The sequence below is a fragment of the Macaca fascicularis genome, chromosome 5, assembly GCF_037993035.2.
Source record: "Macaca fascicularis isolate 582-1 chromosome 5, T2T-MFA8v1.1".
NCBI classification, from domain to species: Eukaryota; Metazoa; Chordata; class Mammalia; order Primates; family Cercopithecidae; genus Macaca; species Macaca fascicularis.
In genome coordinates this window covers 118,140,116-118,166,242 of record NC_088379.1, presented here as the reverse complement: position 1 = coordinate 118,166,242, position 26,127 = coordinate 118,140,116, and the positions used below count along the sequence as shown (strand labels likewise).

Below are 26,127 nucleotides of genomic sequence, written 5' to 3'. Positions count from 1 at the left end.
CAATGGTCCATAAAGTTTTATTTGTAAAAGCGATACTGAGATGTTGGAGGGTGATTAAATAAAATTGGTTTTGCTTTCTCAACAAGCAGATCTTCAGGAAAAAAATAAAATAAAATTGGTTTTGCAGTTAAAGAAGCAGATCCCACTGACATGTACAAGGATAGGTACAGAGCAGATACTTGAAAAAAGAAAAGAAATGTGAATACTAAGAATAAGCAACTTGAAAACACAACCCACCTTTATGCAACTAAACATTTGCACTTGGGAAACATCATGAAGTACACATTCAAGTTAATTCAATTAAACAAATAGTAAGTAATTACTGTGTGCTAAGCACAGTAATTCAGTAAGAATTTACCAAAAACATGACAGGTTCAACGGGGACTTGGAAAGGTCATGAAGAAATATTTTACTTACAGAATGCATCTCATCTGGAGTGACGTTTGTCCTATCACACTATACTATAATTACACTGTATTCACTTGTCTGTCTTTACCAAGGGATTGTAAATTCAAGGGCAAGGACCTTTCCTCTGTATCTCTAATGTTTAAAGAGTCAGCGTCTGATATATACCAGGGACTACATAAACATTCTTTGAATTAAATGAATTAAAACATAAAAAAATGAGGCCGGGCGCGGTGGCTCACGCTTGTAATCCCAGCACTTTGGGAAGCCGAGGAGGGTTGATCACGAGGTCAGAAGTTCAAGCCCAGCCTGGCCAAGATGGTGAAACCCCGTCTCTACTAAAAATACAAAAATTAGCCGGGAGTGGCGGCGTGTGCCTTAGTCCCAGCTATGCGGGAGACTGAGGCAAGGAATTGCTTGAACCCTGGAGGAGGTTGCAGTGGGCCAAGATCATGCCACTGCACTCCAGCCTGGAAGCTCCATCTCAAAAAAGAAAGAAAAAATGAATGAACAGGGTTTCTCTTCCCTTGCATTTTTTGTTCCTAGGACTTGTCACTTTCTAATAAACTGTGTAATTTACTTACTTTTGTTTACTGTCTGTATCTGCTGCTGAACTATAAACTCCATGAGTGAGGGATCTTTGTTTTGTTCAATGTTTTCCAAGTGTTACAATGTCCAAACACAGATATTCAATAAATATTTGTTGAATGACTGTTTTAAAAACTGCTCATGGGGGGATTTCTGAAATGTTACTCGGTAACATCTCCATGTTGCCTTAAGACATTCCTCACTGACATCAATTGAATTCTTGAAACCTTAATTTACTCCTGATATTCTGATCTACTGGAGCATCTTTAGTCATAATCCTCATAATAGGGCTTAGCAACTATTTATACATCTTCCTTCTCCTCCATGAAAATGCATATGCTAGCTTTCCTTCGTGGAGAGAGAAAAACTTCATGGAGTGGGTGAGTGGGAACTTGCCATGGTACTTACTTTGGTAGCAATTAGCTGTCACTCCAACCAGTGAGATGGCCAATCTCCTTAAATATCTGGCTCATAGAAGTGAACAGATCCTGACTGTAGCCTCTCCACAATCCATGGAAGGGGGTGGCCAAATAAGACCCCCAATTTTGGATAAAGCTGACAGATCCAGGATTTGGTTTGCAGCCCAATGAAATTAACTCCATGGCTGTCCAGAGTACTTCCTTGAGATTTTGGTAAGAGAGTAAGATGCCAGTCCTGTATGGACCCAGTAAATTCAATTCTGGGAAGGCCTTAAATATTTCACTCCTGTGATTTTCCTGAATAAAATAACAGAGCTCAGTTCTGCCTAAGGTTGATTCCTGTATTTTTTCCTTCTTGTGCTCAGAGCACCTAGTATATTTTATTTTGTCTAACCAAAATAAAACATTTAACTTGATTTATGAAAAATAAACTCAATTCTTTTAAAATTTAACATTTTAATTAGAACCAATCCCTATGGTCTATTATTCAATGGAAGCTCAGATAGGCCAAGTGGAATGAATAGAACGAAATATTAAACATGTCTGTATAAATCAACATGAAAAGGTATTGAAGGTATTGCAAGTTACAAACTACTAATTACAGGGAGAGTTCAGTATTAAACATTTCTCTAAATTTTATATATATTCATGTAGTGTTATTTTTGCAATTATGTTTTGGTTTTACAATATAAAAACAAAATCAACACATTTCCAAATAATGTTCAAAACACATTTATTTACTAAATCACCTGACATCGACATCTGAGATAATTTCAACAAAATGTTTTAAGAAAAAATTGTGGTATACATCGTATTTGTCTCTAGAAAAAGTGTCTTATTTACAAATTGAGGAACAAAGATATTTCTTTTAATTAAAAACACATTCATTATGCAGTGCTACCATAATAAAAGTGAAAATCCCAAGAACAGCTCAAGTATCTTGTGAAGTATTAAGAGGTGAACTGTTTTTTTTTTCAATCATATTCAGAAAATCTTATGTGTTTACTTGCTTGTTGAGTCTTTGCCAGTCTAATCTTTTCGGCTTTGGTGATTAACTAAAGAGAAATAAATCAGAAATTAGAGTGCATTGGATACTAAAAAAAAAAATTAAAAAAACCAAAAAAAAAAACCCAAAAAACAAACACATACACACACACACAAAACTACGACTAGAAAAAACTTCACAGCTATCAGCTTGAATGAAAATTTTTTAAAAACAGCAAGAAGATGACAAATGAGATAATTATGCTCAGGTCAAATCAATTACAAATGAAATCTGTTATTAAGGCTATTGACTATTTCCTATTTCTTATACCCTAACATAAACTGTTGAATATATTTAAGGAAAGGAAATGAAATTACACAGAATAAAGAAGAAGACTGTTTAAAATGTCTAAAATATTCCAAAAGCCTCCTTGATTAAAAAAAAGTTAAAATATTAAACTTTGGAGTAAATGCAAATCTTTTCCTCTTAAAAATACAGATTCTAATGGGTATTCATTTAAATAGCTTTAAAGTGTTTGGTACCATAATGGCCATTGGAAGGAATTTACTTTTAGATTCAACTAAAAACCTATTATTCATCATTGAGGTGAATTAAAATCCAAAGATGTTTAGAACTCTATCATACCCATGTTGCTGTTCACAAATTTTATAAATTCTGCCTTTACCTGCTGAGTATCAGTAATTTATACAGAAAATAATTCAAATGTTTTAAAAGCCAAAGAGAAATAAGCTTCATTATGTCTCTAGTAGCTGTTATCTATTTTTACCAATTTGTTCAAAATGATAGGGCATACTACAAAGATTTAGGCTAGCAAAATGACTAGGAGACATCCCTTTTGGCAGACTTTTCTTTAATCTTCTTGATCTTTTGTGAGACATCACTAATTTTATTTACTTGTGTTTAATATATTATTTTAGTTTAGTTTTTTTGAGATGGAGCCTCGCTCTGTTGCCCACGCTGGAGTGCAGTGGCACCATCTTGGCTCACTGCAACCACCGCCTCCGAAGTTCAAGTAATTCTCTTGCCTCTGCCTCCCAAGTAGCTGGGATTACACGTGTGTGCCACCTGGCTAATTTTTGTATTTTTAGTAGAGACAGGGTTTCAACATGTTGGCCAGGCTGGTCTCCAACTCCTGACCTCAAGTGATCCACCCGCCTCAGCCTCCCAAAGTGCTGGGATTACAGGCATGAGCCACTGCGCCCGGCCCCATAATATGAATGTTAAGAGCCATAATTTTTTTACTTTTACTCAATTATGGGCCAAATACAATACTATTGTAGTATTTTCATTGGGCTGTCATGCCAGTAAGGTATTTATGTAACCTTCTGGCAGATTCACTGATGTTCTACTAGTTTTTTTCTAAGCAATTCCCATTAATTACTAAGATGCTCCTAGTACTCCAACTACACTGGTCTTCTAGTCCCTGACAGTCTTCCCTTATGGTCTGTACATTTTCTTTGCTTCTGCCTGAAAAGCGATACTTCTAAACTTTACTGGGGCTTACTCGCTCACTTCCCTACGGGTCTTGGCTGTAACATCACCTTTGCAGACAGCTTTCCAGACAACCTCAGCTGATATAACGCTCTCCTGCAATACACTTTGTTTTATTTTTCTGTGTAGCACTGGTCATCACCTAAACTATAGGGTTTATCTGTTCGCTTCATGAAAGTAGAGGACTTTGTGATTCATGACTTTACCCGAGGTTACAAGAATGGTGCCTAACACAAGGCACTCAAAAAACATTAGTTGAATTAACTAGCAAACAAGTTGGCTAAACTAATTATGGTCTACTCCTTTTTTCCAACAAGCTTTGCACAGCACTTACTTTGTGTGGTAACCTCCATTTCATTTCACAAGAGTCAACTTGCTACTTCCATAGCTACTTAACAAACTATGTTAACAACAATCCTGACATCATAACTGAGTTGTGTTCCAACTCGATTTAAGAAATTTCCTAGTCAAAGATGAGCTCTAAATTTTTAAAATGAAAAATAAATGATTTATTCCTAGTTTAAAAAATATATACAATCTAAATGAAATTTCACAGCAATTAGAAGGGTATTATTTAACAAAGTGACTTCACTTCAGTTACCAGTTCTGGATCAGTGATTTTAACATTTGAATAATCTCAAACAGGCTTTGAAATTAACACCTCGTATCCCTGAAAGAATCCTTGGGAAGCACAGGCGGCTTCCCCACCACAGCAAGTTCAGTCTCCTTTCAAGGAAACAAAATTCACAAAGACCAGTAAGACACCTCCCCACAAATCACAATAAATTCTGGGCAATGGAAGAAGGTTGATGAAAAATGCTTGCCTTTTAACTTAAAAAAAAAAATTTTTTTTTTTTAAAATAAATATGAGCCCAAATCAACAACCTTAGATTACAGGAAATAGGACTTTTAAAGTGCTCACCTAACAAAAAAGGAAGTTTATCTTTTTCTTTTTTCTTACACTTTTATATTTTTTTAAATTTTTTTTTATTTTTTTTTATTTTTTATTTTTTTTGAGACGGAGTCTTGCTCTGTCGCCCAGGCTGGAGTGCAGTGGCGCGATCTCGGCTCACTGCAAGCTCCGCCTCCCGGGTTCACGCCATTCTCCTGCCTCAGCCTCCCGAGTAGCTGGGACTACAGGCGCCCGCCACCTCTCCCGGCTAGTTTTTTGTATTTTTTAGTAGAGACGGGGTTTCACCGTGTTAGCCAGGATGGTCTTGATCTCCTGACCTCGTGATCCGCCCGTCTCGGCCTCCCAAAGTGCTGGGATTACAGGCTTGAGCCACCGCGCCCGGCCTCTTACACTTTTATAATATCATTTTGAGTGACAGAAAAATAAAATTACTGAAAGAGGGGCTTGCTTTTTTTTTTTTTTTTTTTTGAGACGGAGTCTTGCTCTGTCGCCCAGGCTGGAGTGCAGTGGCCGGATCTCAGCTCACTGCAAGCCCCGCCTCCCGGGTTCATGCCATTCTCCTGCCTCAGCCTCCCAAGCAGCTGGGAATACAGGCGCCCGCCACCGTGTCCGGATAATTTTTTGTATTTTTAGTAGAGACCGGGTTTCACTGTGGTCTCGATCTCCTGACCTTGTGATCCACCCACCTGGCTGGGGCTTGCTTTAAATTATTTAAGCTTGTTTGTATTACCTACTGACTATCTTAGAGAAAGAGGAATAAAGCTTATCGTTGCTATAGGAAACACTATGCATAAAGTCTCTCCATCTTATCTGTGGAGCTTCCTATCTTTAGAAACTACATTCTAAATATGTTGTGGTTTTACCATTACGATAATCTTTCTATAATCATTTACCACCAAACTACAAGACATAGCAGCCAGAAATCAAGATTGTTAAAGTATCACTAGTTAAAAAGAAAAACTCTAAATTATAATTATGTATCCTTGTGAGAAAAATAATTTCACACATTTTGAAATCTAGAGAAATGACTTTTTCCTCCCAACCTAAAACATAGTATATACTCAGTAAATCTTTGTTAGGTAATAGCAAAGCTAAGATCATTTTATGACTACCTATACTGACTTTGGCATTAAATGTTCAAAGAAAGTTTAGTCTAAAAAAACAAAAATGAATTAATTACCTTTTCAGTGCCTCTTTTCTTTTCCCGAGGCTGATTAAGTTTTGCCTGTCGATCAACCAAAATCTTCTGCCAATACCTTTGTTCGTGATCACCTTAAAAACAAACAAAAACTCTGATGGATGAAAAGAAGAACACATCTGAAAAACCATATTCAAGGCATTACATTCTCAGTAACAGAACTAGGACAGTTTTTGATTATATTTAATGCCACTTTATACATATTACAGAATAGAAATAAAATTATTAGTTTCGTTAGGTGCGGTGGCTGAAACCTCTAATCCCAGCACTCTGGGAGGACAAGGAGGCAGGATCACCAGAGGTCAGGAGTTCGACAACAGCCTGGCCAACATAGCAAAACCCCATCTCTACTAAAAATTGCCTGGTGCAGTGGCTCATGCCTGTAATCCCAGCACTTCAGGGGGCCAAGGCAAGCAGACCACCTGAGGTCGGGAGTTCAAGACAAGACCAGGCTGACCAACATGGAGAAACCCCGTCTCTACCAAAAACATAAAATTAGCTGGGCAAGGTGGCACATGCCTGTAATCCCAGCTAACCTGGGAGGCTGAGGCAGGAGAATCACTTGAAGCCAGGAGGCAGAGGTTGCACTGAGCTGAGATTATACCATTGCACTCCAGCCTGGGCAACAAGAGCGAAACTCTGTCTCAAAAAATAAAATAAAAATATAAAAATTAGCCAGGCGTGGTAACACACGCCTGTAATCCCAAGTACTCAGGAGGCTGAGGCAGGAGAATCACTTGAACCTGGGAGGTGGAGGTTGCGTTGAGTTGAGATCACACCACTGCACTCCAGCCTGAGCGACAGAGTGAGACCAAAAAAAAAAAAACAACAACAAAAAACAAACAAACAAAAAACAAAACTAGTTTCATTAGCCAAACTCAGAAAATGTTACCCACAATAAGGATGGTTACAAAAAAAAAAAACACTTCTATGAAGTTTTACCAGAAAGGATCTCGAGTTTCCAGCAGTGTTTCTTGCTAATTTCTGTATATGCATTTATTACTGCTTGAGCATCCCCAGGAGTTTTAAATCTAGCATGGCATTCTGTATCCCCTTCAAGCAAATCAACATAAAGAACTTCTGAGATTGCTGCCAAAGTATCCTGCATCAGAATTAAGTAGAAAGACAAATAAAATTTAAAATGTTTCACAATAATTCTAAAACTATTCCAATGGTTATGCCAGAATATATTATGTAAATAAAGCATTTTGCAGACTAATGAGGAGCAAATATCCTATATCAAACATTTCTTGTAAAGCATGTTCTTAAAAATAGATTTGAATAATATCAACTCTAACAATTTATTTTCCTTTATTTTCTTGAAATCACATCCGTAAAATCTGAACTAGAATGGGAATATTCTATAAGGACAACAGATTTGTAGAGCAGAAAGCAGAAATAGTGTCCCCCAATCCCCAAATCAGGAAGGGTTCACATCTGGGAGTAGTTAGTATAAGGAATAAAATTAAAAAAAAAAAAAAAAGGATTAAGGGAGGTTTGTTTTTACTCACCTGCAGAAAATCACTATGACTTTAAAATATGTGTACAAATCACTCAACTTTTAATAACAACTCATGAAAAACAGTTTTACTGAACCTAAGATACTAGGTTTCCAAATTGTTCAAGAGCTCTTACTTTCTGAAAAAAATACCTAAGCAACCTCTTCTAAACAAGTTGTGGTCACCCAGCAAGGAAAAGTTTTACCTACACTGCCTGCTGTGAGGGCAAATTAACCAGATTCCTGCATTCTTAATCAACTTTTTTTTTTTCCCTCACAGCAGGTTTTACAGAGTATACAATGCATTTATGCAGGAATGTTACACTAATTCCTAATTCATCAACTTCCATTCACAAAGCTAAAGAAATAACTGCAGATTCCTAAATGGGGGAAAAAAATCTTTCTTATCTTGCCTCACTTTAGTTTTAACCTACATTTTCAGGACACAACTAATTTAGATTATGTTCAAATGTTGAATTTTTAGATGTTTGATTTATGGAAAGAATTGAGCAATACCTGGGAGTATTATTTCATCATAGAATAAGACAAGTTTATCAGTTAACAATAAAAAATATATAATAAAATCTATGAATTTCTAGAAGCCAGGGACCAGATCTTAACTCATCCCAACACTCAGCAAACTAGCACAAAACAGGCATTTGGTAACTGTTTGCCAAATTAAAAAAAAAAAAAAGAACTGCAGAGACATATACTTGCTAGTCCTTCCCACTTCTTTATCTAATTAATTAGTACCAAATTTAGATATAAAGCAAGTAAAAAATTCAGTATTGTTGAAATTTGAATGCATTCAGTACTAGTAATGAGTTTTATAACTGACTTCTGAGCATATTCAATTACTACAACTCAAAAGATATTTACTAAATATCCATTATAATGTCAGGCTAATCTCTTGATTTAAAACCCTCAGAATTTAAAACCCATAGAAGGACAAATTAGCCTAGTAATCACATGGGCAAGTCACAGACAGCTGTAACCACCATCACAGCTCAGTTTTTGTTTCAGCAAAATGTAAGTAACTACTAACTGGATTAATGCAGGGATTGATTTTATGATTTTGATGATCATAAATGATGAATTTGTAATTGATATAGTTACCATTTAAATAATAAAAGTTATTTAATGAGTGATTACAAATAACTGAGTAATTTTTTTTATTAAATGTTTTGCAATCTGATTAACCAGAGCGGTATTTACATCCCTCAATTTTCAGCTGTCTCCTGAAATGCAAGTTGGTAATAGCAATTTGGATTTGGCCAAATCCTTCACCAATATTGGAAAGAGAATCAAAATTTGTTTCTTAGTGACAGCTATAGGATTGTAGGACAGCATTTCAGATAAGGAGTGCTTACAGATAAACAACCACCTCAATGATATTCAAGTTAAAACCTGTGACTGATGAGTCTATGTGAAACCAAAACAATATACTAAGTGATGATGAATGTCAGTATAAGAAAATACTTAAAATATGTGGTATGTTACAGAGCATTTCACACTTTTTAAAAAGAAAAGGATTGACTTAAATGGGTCACAGGCAGGGTAAGGGTAAATAAGATACGGTACTCTCACATAAAAGTATATACTTACTTTTCCCTAATAGAAAGAAGTATTGCTACCAGTGTGGTATAAAAGGCTATAGAAGATAGACTGTACAAAACGAAAAAAAGATTATAAACCTGTGTGTACAGCAATTTGTAGCGTAAATTATATAGAACTATGGGTTTTTTGGCACATGTGTGAAAGATTTCTATAGGTCTTCAAAAATATTTTACACTTTTCTATAATTACAATTTTAAAGATAATCAGCACATAGGTAATACAAAAAAATAAATCCGTGCCAATAAAAATAAGCAAAAGTTACAATTTTCCTATAAAGAAGGATGTTTAAACTGTGCTTACTATAAAATGGACTCAGTGAAGAATTTCAGTCTCTAGTTTTTGCTTCAAAATTAAACCTAAGAGTTACCATGGAATTAAAACTGTACAGGTAGTTTACCATAGAGATACAAATTCTAATTTGATTTATCTTCCATATTCAAAACATTATCACACAGGGAAGTTAAGACAAGAAAGGAACAAATACCCTACGGGCTCAAAATCATTACCCGGACTTGTTTCCTGCCAGGTAGAGGCTCTGTGCTAATGATCTTCACAATCACTCCACTCACGAACTGTGGTCCTGTTGCATTAACTTTCTCCTGGGTGGGACACTCTTCACTGTTGGCTGTTGATTAGAAGAGGAAAAAGACCAGCACTAAATCTCTTACACTTAACAATTTAATACTTGGGAGGACTATCTTAGAATAATTCCTGAGGCAGATTTAAATAATTTAAAACGTATTTAATTTTAAAATAAAGTTTATTTTATATGTCATACTGCTTATTTCAAAATACCATGAAATAAAATCCAGAAAGGTTTATTATTCTACATGCAAACTGTTACTGCTAGAAGAGCACTGGTAGTCTTTAAGTTTGCCCCTTCTCCCTGCACAAAGGAACAGCAAATTTTAACTCAATAAAGTTAAAAAAAAATTATAGGATACTGTTTTAAATAATTATTCCAACGTGAGCATCATTTATTTTTACAAGAAATGATAATTTAAGATGTATCCTAATTTTGAATTCGTAAGAATTTTGCTTTAACTTATTCCTGCTTGTGGTTCATACTACAGAATGAAATTACAGGTGAGAACTACAATCTTCATTCCTACAAACTTGTTCAGTCTACAAACTGCACTCATGTGCTTAAATGAAAACTGTAGAGAAAACTCAGGTTATTTAAAAAATTGTTTTAAATGAGCCTTTTAAATGTTCTTATATCAAGAGTAAATAACATATCTGGATAACTTAACAAATCAAGAATTGTTCTAATAATGACACAGAATAATCAAGTTTTTTAAAATTAAAGTTTATCTTGTAACAACTCAGAGATAGCATTTTCATACATAAGTACATTATAAGTCAAAACTGTACATTATAAGTCAAAACTATCAGTGATCTTTACTTTTTTCATTTTTCATTCCAGTCTTTTGAGGTACTCCACCGTCTGTTTCCATTTCTGACTCTGATTTTATTTGGGATATTGTTTTTTTTAAAGAAGCCATGCTAGCTTTTTGTAGCGCTAAATACTCTTTTTTCAAATCCATCCATTCGCTCCTGCAAGGAAAGAAATGAAATAGTGATTATAGACGACTAAATATAAAAAAAATATAAAAATAAAATATAAAAAGTAAATATGGGAATATCTAAATATATACATTCACAATGACTTGGAGTAACTCCTCCACCCAACTTTCTTGTTTCTTTAAACACATATTCAAAATATTTCCTGGGTTCTAAAGACATTTAGCAAATAAGCTAAGGGAGTTCCTCTTCCCCCAATATTCAGATTAAACGTTTTAAGATTGCCAATTACATTTTTGAGTGTGTCTGAAGTATTTTAATTTATAAAAGTAACATTTTAGCATTGATTCCTTAACTAGTAACATTTACTAAATCAGTCATCTCTGTGGGAAAAGCCCGAGATTAAAGATTTGTTAAACTGCTTCCAATTTGAGAGATAACATTCCTTAGTATTTACTTGAATCAAAAAGAATTTCTAAGTAGAACAAAACACCCCATGGAAGCATTCTATTTATTTACATATATTTAACATGTAGATGTTTCTTCAAACAGCTAGAGTTCCTCCAGATAGAAACACAATGCCTCTCTTGGCTTAGTGGGAGCACTCATTGTTACCCTAATCTATGCCATCAAACAAGCAGATAGATTTTCCTTTTTTTTTTTTAAAGAGGAAGATATCTTGTGGTAATGGTTTTAGCTGTTAACATTGACATCTGTATACTTCAAAAAAAAAAAAAAAAAAAAAAAAAGGGATCCAGACCCACCCAGGATCATACATTCCCCAAGAGCTGATACATTAAAATAACAAAAGGCCCTTGTAATGATTCTCTGAGATAAAAAGGCAAAAGGAATTCAGGAGTTAAGAATAGTATAAATAGAAGTGGCTGAAGTCCCTGCCTTTTACCCTTCTGGAGGAGGACAGGAATCTTTGGGAACTAATTCAGGAAGGTAAGGAAATATTTTTCTTCAAAAGGTATGCCATTTTGTTTTCTTTCTCCTCAGCTTTAACTACTCTCAAGTCCAAAGAAGTTGTATGTGGGTGGGCTCCCTTCAACTTTAACATGGAAGTGCTTTCTGTGACTTTAAAATAAGTAAGTGCTTCCATGTTTTAGTAGGAGTGAATCCAACTTACTTCTCCAAAATAGAACATGCTAACTTCACTCTCCTTAAGAGGTTGAAGGGATCCCCTTTGCTTTAACATGGGGGTACCTGCTGTGTGAAACAAAAGTAAGTGCTTCCATGTTTCAGTGGAGGTGTCTCCAAGTCAGCACACCTTTTGTTAATTTTTTTTGTTACTGTGTTTCAAGCTTACTAAGCTTGTTACAGGTTAAAGGATTCTAAGTTTGTCCAAGACTGGGCTTCCCACCACTTAAACGTGGATGTACTTGCTTTGAAACTAAAGAAGTAAGTGCTTCCATGTTTTGGTGATGGTAAGTCTTCCTTTTACATTTTTATAAGGTTTTTAGAAAAGGATTTTATTCTCGTTTATTTAAGCTTTATTTTGTATTTTTAAGTCTGTTAAGGTGCCCCCTCTACTTTAACATGGAGGCACTTGCTGTGCTATGACAAAAATAAGTGCTTCCATGTTTGAGTGTGGTGGTTCCTACTTAATCATCGATTGCGTTAACGCCCACATTGTGTGCAGTTCTTTGCTACAGGCCACTACTGTTGCTAATATGCAACTCTGTTGAACACAAATTGGAATTGCACTTTAGCAATGGTGATGGATTGTTAAGCTAATGACAGGATTTAAATCACAGACTTACTTTGATAGTACTCTTAATGGTATAACTTCTTCTCCCATTTTATGTCTCTCTTTATGTTTTTTCTTGTGTTTCCTTTTTGTTTTTAAGAGAGAGCTGTCTTTTAGATCTCCAGTATCCTTCTCCTCTTCAGTAGAGATTTCTATATCTTGAAATAAATAAAAAAGCCAGTTAAGACTTGCGGCTGTGAAATGGGTGAAACAGAAGCTTAATTTATCTAAATAAAACCTTGCAGTTTACCTCTATTTTCCTTGGAAGCTTCTGAAGGTTCCTTAATGATGTCTTTCTGAATAATTTTCTTTACTTTTGATCGCGGACCCAGGGACTCTGCATCTTCAGAGCTGCTTCTCTTCCTCTTGCCTGTTCTGACTTCAGGTAAGCTCGATGCTTCAACTCTGTCCCGCTTTTTCTTTTTCTTTGAGGATTGCTTTTGGGGTTCAGTAGACTCAATGTCAGAGCCCTCAGATGTGGGCCTGGATCTTTTCATTTTACTGATGCTGGTGTTGGTTGTGTCCATATATTCCTCTTTGGCTTGGACATTGTCTTCCTTTTTCATTCGGCCCTTCTTCTTCTTTTTCTTTTTCTTCTCTTCTGTAAAAGTGCCATCATTAGTTCATCTTACTTCAATTACATCTACTTAAATATTGAAAAATACTCACCCACAACTCTTAAGGCTGGAATGGGCTTATTTTTCACTGTTTTAGGAAATATGCCAGGTTTTCTTGGTGCTTCTTCTGGTGGGTTGTTAAGAAACTGAAATGATTGAAAAAAAGTTTTACTATTTTAATACTTGTTATATCTATACATTTTTTTTTTTCTAGGATCTGGACCTACCTCAATTGCCTTTGCTGCTTGTTCTTTTGTTTCAAATTCCACAAACGCAAATCCCTTTGGATCTCCAGTAGACTTATAATGTGGTATACTGATATAAACAACATTGCCACATTTCCCAAAGACTCTTTCAATCCAGCTGTGATTAACATTTTTGGGAAGTAACTCCTGTGATAAATTAAAAGCAATATTAAATAGTTTTTTGCAATGCTTATATTTTCAGAATGTCAATAAGTTTTTAACTTAATTACATTGTTTCTGTGCCAGTTTCTGACTGGGGACCCGGGCTCTTAAGCTTACCACATACACAGTGCGCTCATCCTCATCTTTTGGTCTTTCCCCCAGAGGTTTTTTCCTCCTGATTCTGGTGCCTTCCAAATCAAGCTTTAAAAGAGTATTATTACATTAATAAAACTATAATAAACTATAATAATGATCATTACGTTAATATTATTTATAAACTATAATTATATAGTAATGGCAGTCATTCTTAATTCTTACCTCTACGACAGCTGAACTTCTTAATGCTCTGGCAATTAACTTCCCATCAGTAGTCAATTTTTTCATTTTGTTAAAAGACACAAGTAGTGATATATCAACATCTAATGAAAATGAAAAAGTTAATAATTGTGTTAGTGTACACTATCAGCAGGATTAATTCAATCTGGTACAATTTAACCTGCCCCTCAGGCCGGGCTTGGTGGCTCATGCCTGTAATCCTAGTACTTTGGGAGGCCAAGGCGGGTGGATGGGGGAGTTAAAGATCAGCCTGGCAAAAAATTAGGCTGGGTGTAGTGGCACATGCCTGTAATGCCAGCTACTCTGGAGGCTGAGGCAGGAGAATCGTTTGAACCCAGGAGGCAGAGGTTGCAGTGAGCTGAGATCACACTGCACTCCAGCCTGGGAGACAGACTTTGTCCATTAACAGTATTGTTGTGTGAGGGTCTAAATGGTATTGCATATTTGGCATACCTAAAATGACACATCTTAGTGTATGTAATTGCAGATTGAGGTTTTATTGCTTAGCAACATCCAGACATTCAAAGAGGATGTCTGGATCCCATCCTATTAGAAACAAGCACATGGCTGGTCATTTGAAATTTATCAACTGGGGACAGTGGCTCAATGCCTCTTATCTCAGCAATTTAGAGGCGAAGGTAGATCTCTTGAGCTCAGGAGTTCGAGATCAGCAACATGGTGGGACCCCATATCTACTAAAAATGCCAGAAAAAGAAAAAGCAGGCCTGATGATGCTTGCCTGTGTTTTCAGCTACTGGGGAGGCTGATGTTGGAGGACAGCTTGGGTAGGGCTAGGGGGTGGAGGTGGGGGCAGAAGTTGGAGTGAGCAGACATGGAGCCAGTGCATTTCCTGCCTAGGGAAAAAAGATAGACCCTGCCTCAAAAAATGTGAAACAAAAAATAACATTGAGCTAGGTGAAATGCCTTCTTGTATGAACTAAAGCATAGCACTCTCATCTCAAGTTACACATGATAAATGGTTATTGAAGCAATTAAATCCCAAAATACTTACAAGCTTTGATATGAAACTGCTTATTTATTTATTTTTTTTATTTTTATTTATTTATTTTTTTTTTGAGACGGAGTCTCGCTCTGTCGCCCAGCCCAGGCTGGAGTGCAGTGGCGCGATCTCGGCTCACTGCAAGCTCCGCCTCCCGGGTTCACGCCATTCTCCTGCCTTAGCCTCCCGAGTAGCTGGGACTACAGGCGCCCACAACCGCGCCCGGCTAATTTTTTGTATTTTTAGTAGAGACGGGGTTTCACCGTGGTCTCGATCTCCTGACCTTGTGATCCGCCCGCCTCGGCCTCCCAAAGTGCTGGGATTACAGGCGTGAGCCACCGCGCCCGGCCGAAACTGCTTATTTAATATAGCCTAAACTCTTACCAACAGTCTAAATATTTAGAAGACTGTCATTCACTAAATAAAAATTAAAACAGATGACAAGGAACATACTTGCAGAAACGAATACATACATTATAGAATATACTATTTTAGGCTGGGTGCAGTGGCTCACACCTGTAATCCCAGCATTTTGGGAGGCCGAGGTGGGCAGATCACGAGGTCAGGAGTTTGAGACCAGCCTGGCCAACATAGTAAAATCCCATTTCTACTAAAAATACAAAAATCAGACAGGCATGGTGGTGCGTGCCTGTAGCCCCACCTACTCAGGAGGCTGAGGCAGGAGAATCACTTGAACCCAGGAGGCAGAGGTTGCAGTGAGCTGAGATAATGCCACTGCACTTCAGTCTGGGCAACACAGCAAGACTCCATCTCAAAAAAATATATAGATATACTATTTTATAAATAAATTGAAAGGCAACCACATCTAAAAGTTGGTTCCTTTACTGAAGCAAACTTACATCCATCTCTAGATTTTTCTATCTGTTCTCGAAGAAATCTATCCTTGTGAAGATTTGCATCCCCAAACCAGAAGTCCACTTGCTTAGTAATATCTGCAAGCACCTGTTTAACTCGTGACCGTTTCTTTTTTTCAACTTCTTTTTTCTTTTCAGTGCTTTCTTCTTCCATTACGTTTTTTTGATTTCCACTTTCAGTTTCCATTCCTGTGAAATATAAGAAAAAGAGGTAAATATTTAAATAACCACAATAGCTAATATAGTTAAATATTTAGATTAGCCTTTATTTAATTGTCTGAGAGAATAATGGACTCACATTTGGCTGTGAGAAGACAAACAGAAAATTTATTTTTATATTTAATAAAGTAAATTAAAAAAATAATTTACCTCCGATGTTAGGGATCATGCTTTAGTTTTTTTGTACCTTTCATTTACTTTATTTTATTTTATTTTTTTGAGACGGAGTCTTGCTCTGACCCCCAGGCTGGAGTGCAGTGGGGCCATCTCGGCTCACTGCCATCTCCGCCTCCCGGGTTCACGCCATTCTCCTGCCTCAGCCTCCTGAGTAGCTGGGACTACAGGCGCCCGCCACGGCGCCCGGCTAATTTTTTTTTTTTTTTTGTATTTTTAGTAGAGATGGGGTTTCACTGTGGTCTCGATCTCCTGACCTTGTGATCCGCCCGCCTCGGCCTCCCAAAGTGCTGGGATTACAGGCGTGAGCCACCGCGCCGGCCTGTACCTTTTAAAATGCAGGGCCAGATTATCCTAGAATAATACAACAATTACACCTTTATCTCACTAAACTGCACTTATAAGGCAGTAAGTGAAAAGTGTAAGATTAAGGGACCTGCACACTCTCCATTGCAACAATCCCCCCGCCCACCGCGCCCCCCCCCACCGCCCCCTGCCCCAGAGAAGTTTTATTGGCTTTTTTTTTTGAGACGGCTTCCCTCTTGTTGCATAGGCTGGAGTGCAGTGGCGCGATTTCGGCTCACTGCAACCTCCACCTCCCAGGTTCAAGCAATTCTCCTGCCTCGGCCTCCCGAGTAGCTGGGACTACAGGCACACGCCACCATGCCCGGCTAATTTTTGTATTTGTAGTACAGATGGGGTTTCACCATGTTGGCCAGGTTGGTTTAGAACTACTAACCTAGTGATCCACCCGCCTCCGCCTCCCAAAGTGCTAGAATTACAGGTGGGAGTGGCCGTGTCTGGCAATTTTGATTTTTAAAACGTTAATTTCTGCTTTCTAGGGGCAGAATTCAACTGGTAAGCTGTAGAAATAAGCCTCTTCTCTTTTCTTTGAGGCAGTCTTGCTCTGTTGCCCAGGCTGGAGTGCAGCGGCGTTATCTCAGCTTACTGCAACCTCTACCTCCTGGGTTCAAGCAATTCTCCCTGCCTCAGCCTCCCGAGTAGCTGGGAATACAGGCGCCACTGCCACCACACCCAGCTAATTTTTGTATTTTTAGTAGAGACAGGGTTTCACCATGTTGACCAGGCTGGTCTCGAACCCCTGACCTCAGGTAATTTCCCAGCCTCAGCCTCCCAAAGTGCTGGGATTATAGGTGTGAGCCACCACACTCAGCCATAAACCAGCCTTTTCAAGTAGCCTTCTCATCCCAGTGTTTATTTCTGGGGCAGCAATTTCTTTTTTTTTTTTTTTTTGAGACGGAGTCTCCCTCTGTCGCCCAGGCTGGAGTGCAGTGGCCGGATCTCAGCTCACTGCAAGCTCCGCCTCCCGGGTTCACGCCATTCTCCTGCCTCAGCCTTCCGAGTAGCTGGGACTACAGGCGTCCGCCACATCGCCCGGCTAGTTTTTTGTATCTTTTAGTAGAGACGGGGTTTCACCGTGTTAGCCAGGATGGTCTCGATCTCGTGACCTGGTGATCCGCCCGTCTTGGCCTCCCAAAGTGCTGGGATTACAGGCTTGAGCCACCGCGCCCGGCCCTAGGGCAGCAATTTCTACCCCCCTCCTTTTTCAAGTTCCTTTCAACATCTCTTCCCCTTTGCTCTGTCAGCTCCAGCCATACAGTCCTCCTTGCACTTCCTGAAGCTCACCCAGCAATGTCTAACAGGGGTTTTTAAACCTGTTCTGAGACACATATCCCCAGAGATAACAGAGCTTGCTCTCCTACTTCAAGTGTTTATTTAAATGTCACCTCAGTGAAGTCTCCTCCCACAACCATATTTAATAATGCAAATTTCTGGATACATACATGGTAACGCCCCTGCCTTATTTCTGTTCGTAGCATTTATCATGTTCTAAGATTACTATCACTACTATGCAATTTATTTCTTTATTGTTTATCCTTCCTAGAAGGTAAGATCAATGAAATCAGAGATTTTTGTCTGTTTTGTTTACTGATATATTGTCAGTCCCTGCCACATAGTCACTTAAAAATGTTTTGAATAAATTGTGCCTAGATTTTGTTGAATGAATTGAATCACTAGTGGTTATATGAGCAAAGGATTAATATCAGGCCTGGGATAATACAGGCTGCTTGAGAATAACCTCAGTCTCCCATAATACAGTCTTCTTGGAAATTGGAGAGACTAATGGGGAGTGCTATCTGTTTCCCATGTTGCACCTGGTTTGGAGCAGCTATTAGATGGCATGGAGGCCTTATGCTTGTATGACCAGAACAACAGATTGATAGGCAAAAGGGGTTAAAGCTTTTATGTGTTAAAGTGTCCTAAATACACCATGGTCCTTTTCTAGGGAAGGCATACATGCCTGCTGTGGGTAAATGGGAGAAAAAAGTAAATGGCTTAGTGGCCTTTGGTGGGATGAAAAAGCTGCATCTACCCTATCTTTTGCCTTGTATCTTTCTTTGGTAAACAGTATTTGCATCTCTTGAGTCTGACTGCTGGTTAGAATCTCTAACTGCTAAAGTGATGCTGCTGATAGTAACAGAAATAGATAATGTGTTTCTTTTTTTTTTTTTTTTTTGAGATGGAGTCTCGCTCTATCGCCCCGGCTGGAGTGCAGTGGCCAGATCTCAGCTCACTGCAAGCTCTGCCTCCCGGGTTTACACCATTCTCCTGCCTCAGCCTCCCGAGTAGCTGGGACTACAGGCGCCCGCCACCTCGCCTGGCTAGTTTTTTGTATTTTTTTTTTTTTTTTTTTTGAGACGGAGTCTTGCTCTGTCACCCAGGCTGGAGTGCAGTGGCCGGATCTCAGCTCACTGCAAGCTCCTCCTCTCGGGTTCACGCCATTCTCCTGCCTCAGCCTCCCGAGTAGCTGGGACTACAGGCACCCGCCACTTCGCCCGGCTAGTTTTTTGTATTTTTTAGTAGAGACGGGGTTTCACCGTATTAGCCAGGATGGTCTCGATCTCCTGACCTCATGATCCGCCCGTCTCGGCCTCCCAAAGTGCTGGGATTACAGGCTTGAGCCACCGCGCCCGGCCAGTTTTTTGTATTTTTTAGTAGAGACGGGGTTTCACCGGGTTAGCCAGGATGGTCTCGATCTCCTGACCTGGTGATCCACCTGTCTCGGCCTCCCAAAGTGCTGGGATTACAGGCTTGAGCCACCGCGCCCAGCTGATAATGTATTTCAAAGTGGTATCTAGGAAGAGGGTACAAAGCCCTTAATGCATTTTACCTCAAATCTCCAACTAAACATGCATACTCATCAAACTCAACAGAAGAACATTTTGGTAGATCAATCAAATACCAATTTTGAAATTATACAAGTAATGACATATTTAGGTGATGCTAGCTTAAGATATAAAACACAACTACGGGTTAATAATAGAAAAACAGTGAGGTGTCATTGAGTACCACACAACCATGTTCTTCACCTCATGCTCTTTACTTCAACCCATCTGGTCAGGCTTTCCTCCTCACCATTCTAGAGAAACTACAAACAAGTTCCTGAATGTGCTCCACTGTCTACTTGACCTGTCAGCAGCAAATGCAGTTGGTAACTCCCTTCTTGAAAATATTTTCTTCATATAGCTTCCAAACTGGTTTTCCTCCTTTTCAATTTCCTTTTGCAATCTCAGTTTCTCAATTTCCTTTTACCCTCTCTCTCCTACTGTGCCCTACACCTTTACATGATGCCTAAATTGGAGTCAGTCCTGGGCTTCCTTCTCATTTACACAGTCATTGTTTCTGAGGATCTTGGCTTTAAGCTCGTTGGCTTTATGCTGAGGCTTTACAAATCTATCTTCTCTCATTAGCTCCCCATTCCAATATTCAACTGTCCACCTCACACCTCCACTAGTTTATCTAAAGGATATCTCAAAATAGGACTCTCAAATGCTAACAACCCCCTCCCACCAATTTTCCCTATCTCAGAAACACCAATTACAAAATTGCTGAAAAGGCAAAAGTCTTAAAATCATTCTTTTTTTTTTTTTTTGAGACAGAGTCTCAGACTCACTCTGTCACCCAGGCTGGAGTGCAGGGGCACCATCTTGGCTCATGCAACCTCCACTTCCTGGGTTCAAGTGATTCTCCTGACTCAGCCTCCCAAGCAGCTGGGACTACAGGCATGCACCACCACACCCAGCTTATTTTGTATTTTGAGTAGAGACGAGGTTTCACCATGTTGGTCAGGCTAGTCTTGAACTCCTGATCTCAGGTGATCCACCTGTGTTGGCCTCCCAAACTGCTGGGATTACAGGCCTGAGCCATCATGCCCGGCCTAAAATCATTCTTAATTTCCCTTTTCCTTACACCTCATGGTCAATTCATCAGTATTTCTGTTAGCTCTAACTTTAAAATATATTCCAAATATGAATAATTATCATTTCCTCCATCATAAGCACCTGGTCCAAGTTACTACTGTGTTGTCTGAACAACTACAAGAACTTTATTACTAGTCTGCTTGCTTCTAATCTTCTTCCCTTAGAATCAATTCTCCAGATAGAATTTATTATTTAAATATGTAAATCAGATCATGCCAATTCCTTACACAAACTCCTCCAAAGGTTTCATTTTTTTTTTTGAGATGGAGTCTCACTCTGTCAACCAGGCTGGAGTGCAGTGGCGCGATCTTGGTTCAGTGCAATCTCTGCCTCCGGGGTTCAAGCAATTCTCCGGCCTCAACCTCCCAAGTAGCTGGGACTACAGGCATGTGCCACCACGCCCGGTTAATTTTTTTTTTTTGTATTTTTAGTAGAGACAGGGTTTCATCATGTTGGCCAGGCTGGTCTCGAACTCCTGACCTCAGGTGATCTGCCCGCCTCGGCCTCCTGAAGTGCTGAGATTATAGGCATGAGCCACCGTGCCCAGCCAGGTTTCTATTTTTTTTTTTTTTTTTCTGGAGACAGAGTCTCGCTCTGTTACCCAGGCTGGAGTGGAGTGGCACAATCTTGGCTCACTGCAACCTCCGCCTCTTGGGTTCAAGTGATTCTCTTGCCCCAAGTAGCTGGGATTACAGGCTTGCGCCATGATACCCGGCTAATTTTTGTAGAGATGGGGTTTCACTATGTTGGCCAGGCTAGTCTCGAACTCCTGATCTGAAGTGATCCACCTGCCTCCGCCTCCCAAAGTGCTGGGATTACAGGTGTGAGCTACCGCACCCAGCTCAAAGATTTCTTATCATACTCAAAATAAAGTCCAAAAACCTTACTGTGATTGACTAGACCCGATATAATCTGGCCTGGGGATCTCTCTAACTTCATCTATCATAATTCTTGCCAACAGGCTCAGTCCAAACATAACCATCTTTTGGTTCTTTAAACATGCTAAGACCTTTCCCACTTCAGGGCCTTTGCCCTTGCTGCTCCCTTGACTTTCCCTACCATATCTGTATGGATTACTTCCTTGTACACTTAGGTCTCTGCAAACATCACTTCTTAAGAGAGACTTACTCTTTCCACTCAATCTAAAATATTCTCTCCCTGCTGACCTTAACTCTGTCCACCTCCTCAGTCACTATTTTTTATCCTTGTATCCTTTTGTCACTACCTGGAATTATTACTTTACTTTATTTTTTATTTTTTGAGATGGAGTCTCTGTTGTGCAGGATGGACTGTAGTGGCATGATCTTGGCTCACTACAACCTCCGCCTCACAGGTTCAAGTGATTGTTCTGCCTCAGCCTCCCAAGTAGCTGGGATTACAGGCAGCTGCCACCACACCTGGCTAATTTTTGTTTTTAGTAGAGATGGGGTTTCATCATTTTGGCTAGGCTGGTCTCGAACTCCTGACCTCAAGTCATCTGCCCATCTGGGCCTCTCAAAGTGCTGAGATTACAGGTGTGAGCTACCATGCCCGGCCTGAAATTTTATTGTCTATCTATCCCACCAGAATGTAGACACTATGAAGGCAGGAACTTTAACTTCATCAGTACCTAAGTATTTGTTGAATAAATAAACAGATTTAAAAGAACCTGTAAAATGTTAAGCATTTCAAATTCTTTGTAAGGTTGTGGAATGTAAATAAAATACAAATAGGCCAGGTGCAGTGATTCATGCCTATAATCCCAGCACTTTGGGAGGCTGAGCCAGGTGGATCACTTGAGTTCAGGAGTTCAAGACCAGCCTGGCCAACAAAATGAAACAAAGTCTCTACTAAAAATAACAAAATTATCTGGGTGTGGTGGCCCATGCCTGTATCCCAGCTACTCGGGAGGCTGAGGCAGGACAATGGCTTGAACCCAGGAGGCAGAGGTTGCAGTGATGCGAGATCGTACCACTGCACTCCAGTCTGGGAGACAGAATCAGTCTCCATCTCAAAAACAAACAAACAAACACACACAGTGTAGGCTATGATTATCACTACAGCAGGCTCTACTGCTGATTTTCTCTCTTGAAAAAATTAAGTTATAAAGGGCAGACTACCTGCTCTCCAATTCATTTCCTTGTCAAAGCCCTAAGGAAAAGTAGACAGAAATATATAGGCGCAGAAAGCCACAATTTTCCCAGAAACCAGACTTTCCTTATCATTCTCATCTCTCAGCCCAGAGACCCTCCTTCATTCTTTTCCTAAGGATTATTTTTGTGGCTTGAAGTATTTAAGTTCAGAATGATTTACCTTCGATTTAGATTAAATAGCAAGGAACATAAGATATGGTATAATTTAGCTTCTTTATACATTGACTGTAGAGAATCAGGAAGTTATAATACTTTCGTTAGTCTTGATCCTCAAAGTCCATACTTCTCAATGTCCTGTGATAACAGGTATGTGTGTTGTCACTCCACACATTCCAAATCAAACTCATTGTCTTTCTTATCCACACCTGTTCTTTCTACCATCCTCAACTTATTTAAGGATGCCATATTCCACCAAGTTAACCAATCAAGCTACTTATTAGCTGTGTGGATTTTGAGGAAGTTACCCCATCTCTCTGCGGTCTATAAAATATGGATAAAAATCATACTCACATTATAAGGTTGTTAGCATTAGCCAAAATAATGTAAATAAAAGCACTTCAAATTGCTAAGATATAGAACACAAGTAACCATTATTCTATCCAAACTCTTGTTAAATCCTACCAGTTTGACTTTTGAAATGGCTCTCATCTCCATCCAGTGTTTTCTACAACTACTGCTACAACTGTCACTAGAATATGCCAATAGTTTATAAACTGTTCTGTAAGTCATCCATTCTCAGCAGAAGCCTATGTATAACCCATCTAAAATACAGACCTGGTTTTGTGATGCTTCTGTCAAAACTTGCAACATTAGAAATTCCTTAGCACCTTCCCATAACATAATATGCAGTTTAAGAAAACATTGTTTAAAAAAAAAAAAGTCACGACGCAGTGGCTCACGTTTGTAATCCCAGCACTTTGGGAGGCTGAGGCGGTGGATCACGAGGTCAGGAGATGGAGACCATTCTGGTTAACAAGGTGAGATCCCATCTCTACTAAAAATACAAAAAAAAAAAAAAAAAGAAAACAAATTAGCCGGGTGTGGTGGCGGGCGCCTGTAGTCCCAGTTACTCGGGAGGCTGAGGCAGGAGAATGGCGTGAACCCGGGAGGCGGAGCTTGCAGTGAGCCAAGATTGTGCCACTGCACTCCAACCTGGGCAACAGAGCAAGACTCCAAAAAAAAAAAAAAAGTAACATTTTAGTTGCTTTAAATGCAGAATAAAAGCTACTGGGTAATAATACCAGTAATTTTATATACATTTTTGTAAATCCTCACAATCCCACTAGGTAGCAGTTTCTTCCATCTTCTTAATACAAAAACTCAAAAAAGTTATGTGACTTGGCCCAAGCTAGCTAAGTAAATTATCCCAGGTATGTTTGATCCCACATTGTCTACCTTTTGTTAGAATTTCCTGCAATTTATCACCATGGACTCTATGTTCTGACTCAGGAATTCTTAATCTGAAGTCCATGCAACTTTGTCTGGACAAGAATTCTTGTGGGCTCCGTTAAATTGTAAATAATACATTTTAAAGATAAGGTAAAATTAAGACTCTTGTACAAATATAAAATGGAATACATGGTAAAGATTTAAGCACAGTCATGGGTTGCTTAATGACAAGGACACATTCTGAGAAATGCATATTCAGGTGAGTAAGTACATCGTAGGGTATGTAGTTATTGTATGATGTACTCACCTACAAACCTAGGTAGTATCGCCTACTACACACCTATAATCTTATGGGACCACTGTCATACATGCGGTCTGTCGGTATGTGGTGCTGGACTGTAAATAAAGGAATCAGTTAAGTGTTAAAAACCAGTTCAAAGAAGAATTTAAAAAGCAGGTACGGCCGGGCGCGGTGGCTCAAGCCTGTAATCCCAGCACTTTGGGAGGCCGAGGTGGGAGGATCACAAGGTCAGGAGATCGAGACCATCCCGGTTAACACGGTGAAACCCCGTCTCTACTAAAAAATACAAAAAACTAGCCGGGCGAGGTGGCGGGCGCCTGTAGTCCCAGCTACTCGGGAGGCTGAGGCAGGAGAATGGCGTAAACCCGGGAGGCAGAGCTTGCAGTGAGCTGAGATCCGGCCACTACACTCCAGCCTGGGCGACAGAGCCAGACTCCTTCTTAAAAAAAAAAAAAAAAAAAAAAAGCACGTACATAGGCAATAAGGAACGTTGAAATAAATATTAATAAATACTGCTCAGAATAATAATTAATTGCATCTTTACTGGACAAACTCATTTCCATGTTGTTGTAGCGGGTTACATGGTTGAAAAATAGTTCAAAGATCACGAAAGACAGATAACCTGGAAGACTGAGTTAGACAGGACACCAAGTCATTTGTGTGTGTTTGCTATTTAAAATTATTTCGTAATTTTTCCTGAGGAAATTATATGCGAAATGTTTGTTTGGAGACGGAGCCTCTCTCTGTCGCCCAGGCTGGAGTGCAGTGGCGCGATCCTGGCTCACTGTAATCTCCACTTCCCGAGTTCAAGATTCTCCCAACCCGGCCTCTTAAGGGACTACAGGCGTGCACCACCACTCCCCGCTAATTTCTGTGTTTTTAGTAGAGACGCGGTTTTGTCACATTGGCCAGGTTGGTCTTGAACCCCTGACCTCAAGTGATCCGCCCGTGTCGGCCTCCCAGAGTGCTGGGATTACAGGCGTGAGCCACGGTGCCCGGCCTCGCAAAATGTTTTAAAAGGTACATACATGTTTTCCTGAGAAGCTAATCCATAACTTTTATTAGGTTTTCAAAAGCGTTTCACAACAGGTTAAGAATCATTGTTCTAGTCACTGCTTACAATTCAAGTCCCTCAACACGTAGTGGCCTGTGTCTTCTGCTTTGTCTGAATCTTCTCGTCTAAATTTCCTTACTAAATTTTCAAGGCCCAGGTTAAATGGCATCTTACTCTTTGAGATGTTCCACCACCCTGTGTCCTCTAATTAACTGCCTCCTCATTTGTTTTCGCTTAAGTTTTTTTGCTAACGCACTCTGCACACCGTATCTAGCACTTGTTAGTTCCCTTCCATAACTGGATTTTTAACTCTTTGAGGACTATGGCAGAGTCCTGCAAAAGAAGATGATAATTTTAGAATATAAATCCTCACGTTCACTATCCTCTGGCAGCCACAAGTCAGCTCCAATCTGCGAAATACTGCACTGTCTTTACTGACTACTGCTTCTCTCGGCACCCGTACTTCCACAAGGACAACGTCATAGGCAGGGCGCGCCCCAAACCTCCCCATGCTGGGCCCCTATGCGCCCCTACTCTCTGAAAACGAGAACTACAAGTACTGCCGGAAGACTTTTGCGCGTGCGCATAGATAACTAGGTCAAGGAATTGATGGATGCGCAGGCGGGAGGCGGGGTAAGAAGGACGACAAATGATAGAGTGGACCGCAAGAAAAAGGACGGAGAGTTAATCAGACGTCGCCCAAGCTGTGCGACCCTATACGCCGCTTGTAACTTACTCCGTTCAACTCCCAAAATACAGGGTCAAGTACTGCGGCCTTCAGCCCTTTCCGTCTCCCGATCCTGATAGTCTTGGTTACTTTCGCGTCATAGGATGAGCGACAACGTTCGCCGGTCCCGCTCGAGAAAGACGGGCCCAAGGCAGTGCGCGCGCCACCTACGTCACAGGCGAGGTGGTTCCGGGAGGGCGG

General features: G+C 39.5%; 2 protein-coding genes across 26 annotated transcripts in view; one reads left to right on the top strand and one right to left on the bottom strand.

Moving 5' to 3' along the window:
* Nucleotides 1-2,128: 2,128 nt before the first annotated feature.
* Nucleotides 2,129-26,079, bottom strand: LARP7 (La ribonucleoprotein 7, transcriptional regulator). Of its 25 annotated transcripts, none has more exons than XM_065545350.1 (15): nucleotides 25,936-26,079; nucleotides 24,152-24,240; nucleotides 23,355-23,449; nucleotides 15,633-15,836; nucleotides 13,755-13,855; nucleotides 13,554-13,637; nucleotides 13,257-13,421; nucleotides 13,082-13,175; nucleotides 12,663-13,013; nucleotides 12,426-12,570; nucleotides 10,541-10,692; nucleotides 9,642-9,760; nucleotides 6,963-7,122; nucleotides 6,003-6,094; nucleotides 2,129-2,467 (listed from the first exon to the last, which is right to left on the bottom strand). In XM_065545350.1, exons 4-15 carry the CDS (start codon nucleotides 15,832-15,834, stop codon nucleotides 2,387-2,389), a joined length of 1,746 nt encoding a protein of 581 aa, XP_065401422.1. In that variant the 5' UTR covers nucleotides 15,835-15,836; nucleotides 23,355-23,449; nucleotides 24,152-24,240; nucleotides 25,936-26,079; the 3' UTR covers nucleotides 2,129-2,386. The 25 variants fall into 25 exon arrangements, with proteins under 25 accessions (XP_065401422.1, XP_065401421.1, XP_065401416.1 ...); XM_065545349.1 differs by having other exon boundaries at nucleotides 23,355-23,446; XM_065545344.2 differs by having other exon boundaries at nucleotides 25,174-26,032.
* The window catches only part of ZGRF1 (zinc finger GRF-type containing 1), a 99,770-nt gene continuing 84,426 nt past the window's right edge, over nucleotides 10,784-26,127 (top strand). Inside the window, exon 1 of the mRNA XM_065545341.1 lies at nucleotides 10,784-11,607. The gene's annotated coding sequence lies outside the window, so the exon portion shown is untranslated. The remainder of the gene's footprint in view (nucleotides 11,608-26,127) is intronic.